Consider the following 15,863-nt stretch of genomic DNA (forward strand, 5'->3'; position numbering starts at 1 on the left):
TCTATCTTGCTTATTTTTCGAGTTATTTGGCTGCCTAAGTTAAAATGGGTCACCCTGTATATATATATCTGGAGGCCTGCCCCGGCCCTATCTTAGGGTCCATCCGCCACTGCTATTTGGTACAGTGGGGATTTTAATATATACTAGAGGGATCTTGGGGGATGTGGTCACTCTACGGCGTTGTGCTCGTCGGTGCCGTTTTATACGGAAGGCCAGTCGGAACCCAGCATGTACGCGAATACCTCCACCGGCACTTATTTGGTCAGCGAGCGACCTTTTCAAGGATCCTCCATGGCAATCGGCATTGCATCCATCGAGCAAGATACCAACATCGCTCTGGAGTCGCATATCACTGTGTTAAAAAGCAGCATTAGGTGTGAGGTCTGGATAGCTCAGTGGTCTAGAGCAGTTGCCCGGAAAGCGAAAGACTCGGGTTCGATTCCCGATCCAGCCACTTGCGCCTCACATATTTTTCTAGTCTGCGAATATTGTTTTCTAGCAATTATTCGTTAGGCTGAAAAATGTGTGAATGCTCTCTCCACAGGATATGCGTCAATGCCGTTGCCACGGATGGATTCTGTCGCTCGTTGATCAAATGGGCGTAAAGACACGTCCGACCTCCTCCCACATACATCCCTATCTTTCTCTGGATATATATATATATATATATATATATATATATACCGACTGTCATTATTCGATCGCGGCGCGACGTCGGCTCAAGCAAGGTTAGCCGACTTTTGCCCGATACCGACTCTCAGATCGACGTTGGCGATATCATGGCAACCGACTGTCACTATCCGATCGCGGCGCGACATCGGCCCAAGCGAGGTTAGTCGACTCTTGCCAGATGCCGACTCACGGGTCAACGTTGGCAATACCGCGACAACTGGTGTCCGACATTGACCTGACATTAAGAAAAAAATTATATTCGTATATTTATTTCGAAATTTTATTACTTTCTTAAAACTGAATTTGTTTCTTAATGATAAATTTGGTTTTTAAAATAATTTATGGAAAATTATATATTTGCGCTAGTTATGACATATGTAGATAATATATAACACTTAAATTAAATGAAGAAGTAGTCTACCACGTAAGGCAGTTGGCTCACAATCCAGAGGTCCCGAGTTCGAGTCCCACCAAGGTAAGTGTGTTTTTCAAATACGAGAAAACATTTAATCCATTATAAAAAACGCTAATTTTCAGATAGAATCATCATATAGGCTGCATCTTAAAAAACAAACTTAGTTAAGAAAAGTAATAAAACTTCGAAATAAATATACAAATATAATTTTTTTTTATGTCGGGTGAATGTCGGAAATCAATGTCGGAAATCAATATATATATATATATATATATATATATATATATATATATACACGTGATTACAAAGGATATTGTACTGTATCTAGTTAAATGTAAGACAATAAAAATGCGATGTAACACTTAGTAAATAATTTGTAACAAGCACGCAACAATAAAAAACAAAGAAACCTATATTTGTTACTTTTATTATAAAAATATACCTTTATATAATAATATACAAATATATATATATTCATATCCATTTATACATAAGCATATCTGTTTTTATATGGACAAAATTGATATATAAGTTTGTATAACTAGATATAATCAGTTTTGTCTAATTATATATGAAAAATTTTTTACCGGGTAGTGAAGTGAGATTGTCTTCTAGTATGTAATAAGAATAAATAATACATATATTTATAGAATATTGTGAGTTAAGAGTATGTCTTTAGTTTTTAATATTATATTAGGGTATTATATAAATATATATATATATATATATATATATATATGTGTGTGTGTGTGTGTGTGTGTGTGTAAACAGATTATATATAATTATATAATACAATTTAACTAATTTGAATTACAAAAATCTTTATATTTTATGTACAATAGCAATCAGGTACATACAATTACGTGATATGCTGTTAGGAGGATATCCTGCGTATTAGATATATAGTATATTATTTTTTAAATGTTATTTTACAGATTATTACACTGCTGTTTCTCTTGAGAGAGAAAATTCCATTATTTTCATATATCCATTCCAATCCTATCCTCTAAAAACGAGTCTTACTTTATCAATTAACGGTAACTGTTAATAAATAGAATATAGTTTAATTAAACTCATTATATGAAATAAACATATATAAAGCTTTTTTAACGCAGTTTTATATATATATATATATATATATATATATATATACACACACAGTATTTGATTACAATGTCTTCAAAGAGACATACTAAATGGAAAACAATAAATGAAAGAGTTAAAAAACATTTTGCACATCTTGAGACACAGGATAAAGAAAATAATAGTGAAGAACCAATCAAGTAAAAATATTCTAAAGAATCTCTTAATTCTGACTTATCAGAGCATTGCCAGCAATTTAATCAATATGAATTCCTTTGTAATTCGTTAACAAATGAGGATGAAAGTATAAATTCTAACTGCACTAATAATGAAGCGGATAGTTCATGTTCTTCTATTGAGTATTATTTATTTGAAAATGATTTCAATGAAGAAAGGTCTAACGACAATAATACTGCGGAATTTTCTATTAGTTTTTCTAATAGTTTTAATGTATTAAAAGATTTTACAGAAGATACTAATTCTAACTTAGCAAGTAATCTTGCCCAGTGGGCGCTTGAATATAGAATTTCTCACACAGCTTTGAATTCTCTTTTATGTACATTACAAAAATTTAATCTTATTGCATTTTCTGATGCTAAGACATTTTATTAAAAACACCAAGAAATAGTTTTGTTTTTGATATGTATGATGGAAAATATTGTTATTTTGGAATTGCTAATAACTTACAAAATTTGTTTTTAAAAGTATCTTTACTGAAATCGTTACAAGAAATAAACTTGTTTGTTAATAAAAAAAAAAACCCCTTTGTTTAGAGCCCCTAGCTTTTTTAGTCAAAGAGACTATATCTAAACCTTTATTTCTTTTTCCTGTAATACATTTCATTTCCTTATAAATAACTTAACCTATATATAATCTTATACCTAAATCGTCTGGATGAGTTCGAGACTGCGTTCCGCCTTACTGTTTCGCCTTTAAGCGAGTTTCAGCGACGCAGCGTGCATATCATCATACGACTAAATTTTCTCATTCCTATTGGGTCTGGGTGAACTCGAACCCGCGTTCCGCCTACTCTTCGCCTCAGGCAAGTTTCAGCGACGCAGTGCGCACGACCACCGTCCGATCCTGGTTTGTTTGTTAATATTGATGGGCTGCCATTAGCCAATAGTTCATCAATTCAATTTTGGCCGATACTTTGCAAAATAGATCAATCATTATGTAAACTTGATCCTTGTATTGTTGCTGTATACTGTGGTCAATCTAAACCTCCAGATATATACGAATATTTGAAAGATTTTATACAAGAGTACAAGAATCTTTGTAATGATGGTCTAGTTATCGATTCAAAATTATATTCATTTTCGATTTCAGGCTTCATTTGTGATGCACCCGCTAGAGCTTTTGTTAAAGTCATTAAAGGACATAATGGTTTTTATGGTTGCGAAAGGTGCATACAAAAAGGAACACATCCGTTTGGTGCAACATTATTTGATAAAATCGATGCTGAAATACGAATAGATGAGAGTTTTTTACTACAAACGCAATTGGAGCATCGTAATGGTATTTCTCCTTTAACAGAGATTAATTTTCCTATGGTTACAAAATTTATACTGGATCCAATGCATCTCGTTTATTTAGGAGTTATGAGAAGAATGCTTTTTCAAATGGTGCAGGGAAATAATTATTTTTGTAAATTAGATTCAAGGAGAATTAGTCTCTTATCTGAAAGATTAGAATTGTTGCATGAATACATTCCTGTAGATTTTGCAAGAAAACCACAAAATTTGTATAAAATTACAAAATGGAAAGCTACTGAACTACGCCAATTTCTCTTATATGCTGGACTTTTTGTTTTAAACGGAATTCTTCCAAATAATCATATTGAACATTTTAAGATTTTTCATATAGCTATATTTATTCTTTCATATCCAAATTTAGCAATTCAATTATGTGATTATGCACAGGTTTTACTGATAGAATTTATTAAAACTTTTGATGACTTTTTTGGTCCAAACTCTAAAATTTATAATGTCCATAATCTTGTTCATCTTCCAGACGACGTTAGAAATTTTAATAAGCCATTAGATGAAATAAGTTCATTTGATTTTGAAAATTTGCTCGGAAAAATAAAAAGATCTCTTCGGGGTGGGAAGAAACCATTATCACAATTATCACGACGACTTTCTGAAAATGTTTCCATTTCTGGGAAATATATTTTTAATTGGGAGTTAAAACATAAACATAAATGTGGGCCACTTGTTGCTGGCATAGATAGCTCTGTAAGTCAGTATAAAGAGATAATTATTTACGAGTATCATTTTGTGATAAACTTGTCATAAACATGATCGTTATGCGTTATTAAAAAATGGAAATATTGTACAAATTTTTAATATTGTTCTTAAGAATTTACAAGAAATACATTGTGTTGATTTAATTTGTAAGCAATTTACAAAATACAGTAATTATTTTACTTATCCTTGTGAATCTCAAAAATTAAAAATATATAGAATGTATAAGCTAGAAGACTCATTTAAAATAATTAATTTAGCAGAAATAGAAGCCAAATGCATTGTGTTTGAAGCTAATATTTCATATATTGGGTATCCTCTTTTACATACAATTGCTACATAGATTTAATGAAGCTAATACTTACATTAGTCTTTTTTCAAATTATATTTCTTTGTTAATTTGTTATTTTATACAATAATATATGTAAATATATGACAATAATATATGTAAATATTTTTTCCAATATCTATTTTTTTAAATAAATTATATACGTAAACATTTTGATATATGTATGCAGATGCAAAAGTATGCAATAGTCGAATTTATTGAAGAAGCTTCTGTTGAAATTATTCTTTCTTCCTGGATATCATCTGATAACAAAATCACATTATGGCCTAAAAATATAACTCCATCAATCCTAAAAAAATACCTGAAAAACGATATTGCCCCCAATGACGATTGGAGCCCTGTTAACATAAGAGTTTTGGGACATACAGGTACAGATTTTATATATATTTTTACCATATTTATTTTTAAATTAAGATGTTCTATTATTATAATAAAGGATAGATAAAAGTTATATCAAAGGATAAATAAAAGTTATATCAAAATGAAATAATAATAATAATAATAATAAAATATTTTATTTTAAGATTAAGTTAATGAAAATTATGTGATAAACTCTTTGTAGAAAATTATGATAAAAATATTAATTTGAGTGATTTTTATATCACAATTATGTGGTTTTATTTTTTGAACATGAATTCAACATTTATTTGGTATTGATTTTATAGAAATAGTATAAAGCTTTATTTTTAATTGATGTCAAATTTATTTTTAATTGATGTCAATTATCAGAGTTACTAATTTAATTTTATAATAAAATATAAATTAAAATTTATAATAAAATATAATGTACACACAAATAAAATACAAATAAACACAAATAAAACGCACACACACATATATACATACATACATGTGTGTGTGTGTGTGTGTGTATGTGTACATGTTTCATTTTTCTGTGTATATGTATTATTTTTTATTTGTGACGATAAGTTTATTTTTATTATTTTTATTTTTCTTTTTTAATATTACTTGATAGAATACTCATCGAAAAATTTTTTTTATAGACAATTTTGCTGATGCTATAAAAAAAGCATCCAAAGCAGAAGACACGTCTCATTTGAGCAGTGATGACTCTGATCGTGAGTCATATTGTACATCAAAACGACAAACGAAATTACTGTTGGAGATTCATTTCTACCGCCCACCTCGTATGTGGCGCCACAGTCACGATTTACCGCGAGCCTTTACCGTGGGCCTTCTTATTAGTTTTTCTTTTTCTACACAGATTGCGTCACTTCCTTTCTGAGTGTTCCTTTGTATCATTTTTCTTTTTCATTATAACGGATTTACTGACGTGTTATATCGTACTGCATTCAACACTGTATTTCATACGTTGCTGTAATAAAGCCGTGTTTGACAGTGCATAGTGTTGCATACTCTGCCCAACAGGTTATGGGCCCAGGCACTCGCGGAACATCGTTCCACTGAGGTTAGAAACACAACGTGCTCTGGTAAAACCAGATTCAGAATCGATCTTCTTCACCGGACAATCTTCTTGATACGATATCGGATCCCGTTCTAAGAGCGTACGGTAAACGAAACTTAGTACCGAATATTATTGAAATATCGCGTAAGTCAGTTTCACACGTACAGAGACAATATGTCACACAATATTATAAATTCTACTCGCCTAGAACTGCTTTCCAGAAATAACTACGATACGTGGCGTATACAAGCAGAGGCATTGTTAGTGAAAAACGACACATGGGCGTATGTTTCCGGAGAGAAACCGAAACCTGTGATTTCAACCGATCATGCCACACGAGCATCCTCACAAGCAGCATATGATTCGTGGATCATCGAGGATCGCAAGGCGAAATCGGATCTTATTTTGTCCATCAATCCATCGGAGCTCAAACAAATCCGAGGTTGCGAGACGTCCAAGGATGTCTGGGACAAATTAGAGTCGATCTATGCATCAAAAGGACCTGCACGTAAGGCAACTCTTTTAAAACGTCTCATGCTGCATAAAATGCCAGAAGGTGGCGATGTCAAGGACCACTTAAATGACCTTTTTGATGCGGTTGACAAGCTGCAGGCAATGAATGTAGAAATAAATGGTGATATGCTCGCAATTATTATATTATATAGCCTCCCTAGTAGTTACGATACGTTTAGATGTGCGATAGAGTCTCGCGATGATCTGCCAGATGCTGACACGTTAAAGATTAAAATAATTGAGGAAAGTGAGGCACGTAAACAAAAATCAGCCGATAGCGAATCCGGTGCTCTATTTGTGAAACAGAATCAGCATCATACCTCGAAGAGTAAAACAGGAAACAGCAACAAGGATACATCATCGTCCGCGCACACACGAATTAAATGTAATTACTGCAAAAAGCCTGGACATAAGGCTGCAAACTGCTTCTCCAAAAGAGCAAATACTAATAAAAAATCGAATCACGCAACTGAAACAACGCTGCTAGCAACCGAAACAACGTTGTTGATAAACAATGATAGAGCATCAAGAAACTGGTGCTTGGATAGCGGTTGCACTTCGCATTTATGTAGTAATAAGGGTCTTTTCACGAACACTAAAAATATCACTAGCGGATTGAATCTCGCTAACGATTCTACTACGAAGATCGAGGCGATGGGAGATGTCAAGGTAACAGCTTCGGACGGAAGCGATGCAAGGAAGATAAGGCTGAAAAATACATTATATGTTCCCGATTTAAGGACCAATCTTCTATCAGTTGCTAAGATTGTGGACAATCAACACGAAGTTTTGTTTAAACAAGGTCACGCGGTCATTCAGGATTTACAAGGTAACATAACCGCAATAGCCAATCGTATAGGTGATCTGTTTTATCTCCAGGAGGACTTTTCTCAAAACGCACACGCGGCACGCAAGGACGAACGATCTCAAATCAAGATGTGGCATGAACGTCTAGGACATCTCAATGAAAAGGACGTGAACCTAATGTGGAAGTCCCATTCAGCGAACGGCATAAAACTCAATGATGGGTCTGTCATGACTGATAAGATATGCGCCGCAGGAAAATTATCAAGTACTTCGTTCCCAGCTAAAAGCCATAGAGCTTCGGGCATACTAGACATCGTACACACAGACGTCTGTGGGCCTATGCGTACGGAATCTGAAGGCGGTGCGCGCTATTTTGTTACCTTCATAGATGATTGTAGCCGGTGGTGTGAAGTGTACTTTATACGCAACAAGAGCGAAGTAGCCGAAAAATTTAAGGAGTTTATGAAGCTAGCTGAGAATCAAACTGGACAAAAAATCAAGGCGGTTCAGTCGGATAACGGTAAAGAATACTGTAATTCCACTCTAGATAATCTATTCAAGGAACACGGTATTCGCCGTCGCCTAACAGTATCGTACAGTCCTGAACAAAATGGAGTCGCCGAACGTAGAAACAGAACCCTAGTTGAGGCTGCGAGATGCATGATGATCCAATCTGGACTTCCGGCGTCATTTTGGGCCGAAGCTGTTGCGACCGCGAACTATATCAGGAATCGGTGTGTCACCAAAAGCCTGAATTCGGGAACGCCGTTTGAAAAATGGTTTGGAAAACGCCCGAGCATATCGCATTTGCGAATATTTGGTAGCAAGGTGTTTATTCTGAACAAATCTCCAAGCAAGGGAAAATTTGATGTTCGCGGACTGGAAGGCATCTTCGTAGGATACTCTGAAGTATCGAAGGCATACAGAGTATGGAGTCCAAAGGATCGGAAGATCCATATCGCTAGAGACGTTAAGTTCTTCAACGAATTCTACACAACGGATTCTGTTGAGGATATAATCACCGAAGAGACAAAGAATGGCAGATTCAATATCGAGGATAATCTTGAGACAATGGAGGAGCCACGCGACACCGACATTGGGGCGAACAGCCGCAATCCGGTTACTGCATCATCCGAAAGTCAACAGACTGATAATAATATTGAAACTGAGAGAGAAGATGAGGGCGCGACGCCCGCCAAACACACTCGGACGCCCGAAGGGAGCGACAAACAAAAAACCAGATATTCCAACAAGGCAATATAATTTGAGGAGCAGCAAGAAGCAATTGCCAGATTCCATGATTGTCGAATCATCTTCAGATGATGATGTCGAGTGGCACGATTCAAGGTATGCTTTATTTGCGGGAGAGATATCTATTTTTGAAGCTATTTCAGGTCCCGATGCTGCCGAATGGAAGGAAGCGATCTACGAGGAAGTAAAGAATTTGGTTGCCAATGACACTTGGGAGCTTGTTGATAGACCTAAGGGTGTAAACGTCGTCAAGTGCAGGACAATCCTAAAGAACAAGCATGGAGCGGACGGAAAGGTAGAAAGAAGAAAAGCTAGAGTAGTAGCAAAAGGTTACTCACAACGCCCTGGGATTGATTTCGAAGAAACTTTTGCTCCAGTGGCAAGGCTCGAATCGCTAAGATTATTGGTCGCCTTATCAGCCCAATTCGGGATGTCAATATCGCAGTTAGACATCACTGCAGCGTATTTACACGGAGTCATGGATAGCGTAGTTTACATGGAAATGCCGGAGCATCTAGAGGAAATGCTGATGAGAATCATGCAGGACAAATCGGCGGGACATTTACGAGGCAAGGCCAAAGCGATGTTATCGCAACTTCGTCAAGGATCAAAGGTTTGCCTTCTGAAAAAGGCCTTATATGGGCTTCGTCAGGCTGGACGTAGATGGTACTTAAGACTTCACGACGCACTCAAGGACGCTGGCCTTACTCCGACAAATGCCGATCCATGCATTTATGTAAACAAGGAAAAAACAATCGTTCTCCTGGTTTATGTCGATGACATTTTAATCGCCTCAAGGGACCGTACAATGATTCAAGAAATAATCGAAATGCTAAAGAGTCAGTTCGCGGTCAGGGATCGCGGAGAAGCCCGATGTTGTTTAGGAATAGAAATTACCAAAGACAGGGAGAGTTTTCGTCTATCCCAATCCAATTACATCAAAGATTTACTGGTGAAGTTTAGAATGATAGACTGCAAGACATCGAGCACCCCAATGGCCAGTGGCTGCAAATTAACAATGGGTGACTCCGAAAAGAATGATGATACGATTCCGTACAGAGAGCTCGTGGGCAGTTTAATGTATTTAGCCATAGGCACTAGGCCTGATATTGCCCACACGGTAAGTGTATTAAGTCAATTCAACTGTGGACACGAAAAGAAACATTGGATGGCAGCGAAACATGTGCTCAGATATCTGAAGAACACTGTCGACGTGAACCTATGTTTAAAATGCACGAAAACCTACTGGGCTATGTGGACGCTGATTGGGGAAGTTGTGCGATAGATAGACGCTCATACACTGGATCTGCTTTCATACTAGCGGGAGGCGTTATTACATGGGAGTCTCGCAAACAGAGGACAGTTGCGTTATCATCGACAGAAGCGGAATACTTGGGATTGACTGACGCGGCCAAGGAGGCTGTTTATCTCACCAACTTCCTGAAGGAACTAGGATTCGAAGGATTAACAGATACTACCCTTTACAACGATAATCAAGGTGCGGGTGAATTAGCACGTAATCCCGTTTACCATGCAAGGTCAAAACATATTGAAATTCGTCAACATTTTATTCGAGAGGTTTTGAACAACTACTCAATAAAGCTCGAATATCTGCCTACGGAAGAGATGCTGGCAGATATACTCACTAAGCAATTGCCAAGGAAGAAACACAATTATTGTGTCCGAGGGCTCGATCTCAGTGGAATAGAGTAATATTACGAGCGGTGGACTATATAAATGAGGGAGAGTGTTGGAGATTCATTTCTACCGCCCACCTCGTATGTGGCACCACAGTCACGATTTACCGCGAGCCTTTACCGCGGGCCTTCTTATTAGTTTTTCTTTTTCTACACAGATTGCGTCACTTCCTTTCTAAGTGTTCCTTTGTATCATTTTTCTTTTTCATTATAACGGATTTACTGACGTGTTATATCGTACTGCATTCACCACTGTATTTCATATGTTGCTGTAATAGAGCTGTGTTTGACAGTGCATAGTGTTGCATACTCTGCCCAACAATTACCACGTCGATATCAAAGCAATGTATCTTCCGATGATGAAAATCTAGCGTCAAGAAAACAACATATAAACTCATTGTCAGAAAAACGAACTAAACGTCCTGCTGTTCCATTTTTTCGCGAATTTCAAGGTAATAATATTAGCATGAAACAAAAATGCCATTTTAATCATTTTTAGATATTTAGACATTTATTATATTATATATTTAATAATTAATTCAAACTAATTTTTACCTACAATACATTTATTATATTATATATTTAATAATTAATTCAAACTAATTTTTACCTACAATACATAGCATTTTTTGCCAAATAATTTATTCTTTGTATTATATATTTACTGCATCTCTGAAATGAAATTAATTATATGACATAATATATATATATATATATATATATATATATATATATATATATATATACAGGGTGTCCCAAAAGTCCCGGAACGGTCGAATATTTCATAAACTATGCATTTTAGAAAGAAATGTTTCAGACAAAAGTTGTATGGCTTGAAGGGGGCCATCAAATAGTGGCAATGATTTGACCTTGGAGAGTGATGTGAAGGTCACCTCTAACTTTTTAAATGGGACACCCTATATACTTTTGCATATTCTTGTAACTTGCCGCGAGAGCTTTCCAAAACACTATAATAAAGTATTTTTTCATTCAGTACTTTTCGAGTTATGAGGCTTGAAATAATTTCTTAATTTTACATAAAATATCTAGTAAAATATTCATTTTTCGATTATCTTACCTTAATACTTTTATGCACAGAACAATGTGAAGAATCAATTAGTGTAAATAAAAAACATAGTTGTTTTCAAGAAAAAATATGTAATTGTTAATTGCAAATTACATATCTTTTTTAGAAACAATTGTGTTTTCTTTACACCAATTGATTCCTTTCATCATTTTATACATAAAAGTATTGAGGTAAGATAATCGAAAAATGAATATTTTACTAGATATTTTATGTAAAATTAAGAAATTATTTCAAGCCTCATAACTCGAAAAGTACTGAATGAAAAAATACTTTATTATAGTGTTTTGGAAAGCTTTCGAAGCAAGCTACAAGAATATGCAAAAGTATGTAGGATGTTCCGTTTAAAAAGTTGGAGGTGACCTTCACATGACCTTCAAGTCACTCTCCAAGGTCAAATCATTGCCACCATCTGATGGCCCCCTTCAAGCCATACAACTTTTGTCTGAAACATTTCTTTCTAAAGTGCATAGTTTATGAAATATTCGACCGTTCCGAGACTTTTGGGACACCCTGTGTATATATATATATAGATTATTAGGACATGCTATTCAAGTAAAAATATTTGTATCTAAAGTTTCTAAAATTAAGAAAATTTTTTTGATTGCAAAATAACAAAAACAGAGCAACACCAAAAAACGTTGCAAAAAGATTCTCACGTTACAAATAATCCGACAATATGCAATAAAAATGCAAAAATCCAAAACAATGAAGAAGTTAATGCAGAAAATTCAAACAATATGCAGCATGTTAAAGATGGTGAGATTTTGTTACAGCTCTATTTTAGTTTAAAAAGAAATAATATTTTTAATTTCATAATTAGGAAAAAACAGCAGCCACGCGCAATTATTCAGGCGCAAAAGCCAATGATTATTATTTTAAAAGATACAAAGCTTAGCGAATGTTTCGACCTTTTTTTTGGATCATCTTCAGCGCTAATAAATAATATAAAAATAAGTCATTAAATTAAAAGCTGATCTTACAATTAGTCATCAGAAAAACCAATAAAGGTGAGGTCGAATACGCTGATATCGGGCAATATATAATAGATTATCCATTCTCTAAGCTTTGTATCTTTTAAAATAATAAACATTGGTTTTTGCATTTGAATGCATGTGGCTTTTCATGCCGTTTTTTTCCTTTATTTGTTTTCTATTTTATTTACGCAGTCTTTATATCTTATATTATTTTTAATTATTTATTTCTATTAAATAAATATAATTTTTATATAATTTTTTCAGGAGTTTTGAAAACTATTTTTAAACTATTAGAAGCCCACACAGAAGAAAATATCTAATGAATATCTACTGGATATCTACATATCCATTTAATGTCCCTATCCACTATGGATAATCAATAGATATCTAAAAGATGTCTAAAATGTTTATATCTCCTGAATAACCAATGATGATATCCATCGAATATCCATATAAAATCCCTATATTCATATCTACTGAAAATCTATGGAAGATATCCACTGGACATCCATATAAAATCCATATACCCATATCTACTGAAAATCTACCAAAGATATCCATTGAACATCCATATATTGTCCACATATCCATGTCCACTGAACATCTACCAAGGATATCCATAGACATCCATATAATGTCTACATATCCATGTCCACTGAAAATCTATCAAGGATATCCACTGGACATCCATATAAAATCCACATATCCATATCTACTGAAAATCTACCAAAGATATCCAATGGATATTCATATACTTCCACGAGCTTCACGCCTCGCCGCTAGGTGGCGAAAAGGAAAACGCCTAACCCGAAAGTGGGATCCATCTAAGACAGTATATTAGGCCGCAGCACAAGTCCCACGAGTCACGGCTTATCGGTCAAAGAGCGCAGACTATTATAGTCGTATGTCCTCTAGCTTTTGCGAGGAGCTCCAGAGCTCCATATAATTAACCGCAGACGGTTAATTTTTTTTTAAATTCCGTTATATATGGTATCTATATACAGAACATTAAATCAATATCCAAAATAAATATCAATATATACGTAATAAATGTATCTATATATAGTAAATATCCACTGAATATTGTATAGATATTTACAGGATATTAGTTTACATATCCTGTAGATATTTATGGAACATTGAATAAATATCCACGCAGAAATCTGATGAATATCCAGTATACATGCAATGGATATCTACAGAAATATCCACTAAATATTGTATGAATATCTAATGGATATTTATGTAGATATCCTATGGATATTTATGAGATCTCGAATGGCGGACATCTGGATATCTAAAGCACGTCTAATAAATGTTTCCTATATATTCGTGGATATCCCTAATGCCCATTGGGAATATCTAATAGATATCTAATAGATATTATTTTCTGTGTGGGAAAAGTCAGATTTGAAATAATTGCATCGAGAAAGGAACAGGAAAAAATTAAAATAAAACTTGATGCTCTATTAACACAAAATAAGAATAGTACCATTAACAAGTTTAGCCGCTTACTCCCAATTTCTTCAATGGAGTCTTTTGATAAAATTGATCAATGTTTGACAAATTCTGAGGAAGATTTTATATCTTTGGTAAAAATATAAAAAAGTAAAACAATGAACTTAATTAATTCCACAATGTGTTGAAAGAGCATGTTGTATTAAATTACACGTAGCATTAAAGGAAAAAATGAGCACAAAATCTTAGATCATTATTTTGTTAAACTATAATATTAAAAATTTTAAACTATATAACATAATCTACTTCAAAACAATTTAACTTTATTACATGAACAACTATTTTAATTCTTAGGTAAAATATCTCAACCTTGCCTCTGGAGAAACAGAGAAAGAATTAGTGCCATCAGTAATGAAGCTGCTAATGAAGAAGGCTGTTTCAATAAACTTTAGTGGTTGTGGAAAACAAAAGAAACGTGATTTTTCTGCAACTAAGGTTGCTGCTGCAGTATTTGGTAAGTTTTATTTTTTTATTTTTTATTAGTAAAAATATTTTAAAAATTTTATATACATATAGAAATATTAACAAAATTTTTAAAAATTTCAAATGTTACAAAAAAATGCGATATATATTAAAAATGTAATACTTTTTCTACTTTTTGCTCAAATAGTATGATATATTTATATATGTTTATACAGGGTGTCCCATAATTATCGCCGAAGCTCTAATGTGGAGGTAGAACGAGAAATTAAATTAAAAAGATCGGCGAATCCGCGCGAGTAGAAATCTTTTTAATTTAATTTTTCGTTAATTATTGAGAATATAGCAAAATGACCTAATAATTTTCGACTTGATTTTATCTGTTCTACCTGCACACGAGAGCTTCGATGATAATTATGGGACACCCTGTATATAGCTTACATTAATATAGGTTAGTAATATATTTAATAATTTTCAAAATTTAGAAATTAAATTTATTTACTATAAAGAATACAGATTTCTTATATTAATAACTATATATATGTATAATTAAGAACTAAGTTTATAATGAAAAACTTGTATGCAGTTTAGTAACAAAGACTTATTTATACAATTTTTTTATTTCTAGAGATTGTTTCGGAAAAATTAGAAAATACATCCAAAACTGAAATTCTTAGAAAAATATCGAAATTCCTTGCAGAAAGTGGAGACAGAGAAGGAGGAAGGAAAGAAAGAACAAAATAAACAGGACAAAATAAATAAGAGATTTATTTTAATATGGAAGCCAAAGAGTATTATATACCAAAGAGTATATTTTATATTTTCTTATTAAAAAACTATATTAGGTGTATTTTTAAAACTTTATTATACTACTACATTATGTTAATACATATATACTTATATTCTTTCAATATTATACTTATATTCTTGAAGAATATATATTACATGCTTTGTAAAAAAAAAACAAAATAAACTGTGAAATTAAAAAATTAAAAAGTTATTAAACTGTAATAAATTAAACTGTATGCAGTAATTGTAATAAATTAAACTGTAAACTATTAACTTATGTATATTGTTTGTTTATTAACAACAGACTTTACGTTTATTTTTAGTCAAAATTAAAATCAAAGTATTTATAAATTAATGCATTATTTTCTTTCAGCCAATATAAAATTTTATTATTGGACCAATGCATCGACTTCTTTTTCAATCAATATTAGTAAAAACTGATTTTGTTATAATTGATATCAATGTCTATCAATATTGATGGAGACATTGGTATACACCATGATGAAAAATTTATTTTTGCCAATATTGATTGAAAAATAAGTTATTGGGTGCATCCAGAAGTACAACCGCTCACTGAGCGGCTAAGTAACAATTGAATGTGATTGGCTTCTATCTT

The 15,863-nt window shown here is 33.3% G+C and overlaps 2 protein-coding genes across 5 annotated transcripts in view; one reads left to right on the forward strand and one right to left on the reverse strand.

Moving 5' to 3' along the window:
* Nucleotides 1-15,863, reverse strand: part of LOC145974574 (dynein axonemal heavy chain 6-like) — a 424,968-nt gene that overhangs the window by 94,571 nt on the left and 314,534 nt on the right. The window lies entirely within an intron of this gene.
* LOC145974983 (uncharacterized) lies at nt 780-15,214 on the forward strand. Its single transcript, XM_083105113.1, has 10 exons — nt 780-831; nt 3,401-4,407; nt 4,935-5,133; nt 5,770-5,874; nt 10,777-10,911; nt 12,135-12,302; nt 12,785-12,817; nt 13,922-14,112; nt 14,333-14,492; nt 15,087-15,214. The coding sequence occupies exons 1-10, from the start codon at nt 780-782 to the stop codon at nt 15,200-15,202; spliced, it is 2,166 nt and encodes a 721-aa protein (XP_082961239.1). The 3' UTR covers nt 15,203-15,214.

The sequence above is a fragment of the Camponotus vicinus genome, unplaced genomic scaffold (assembly GCF_025532165.1).
Source record: "Camponotus vicinus isolate PSW18456_S1 unplaced genomic scaffold, iyCamVici1.0 SCAF_7, whole genome shotgun sequence".
Taxonomy (NCBI): domain Eukaryota; kingdom Metazoa; phylum Arthropoda; class Insecta; order Hymenoptera; family Formicidae; genus Camponotus; species Camponotus vicinus.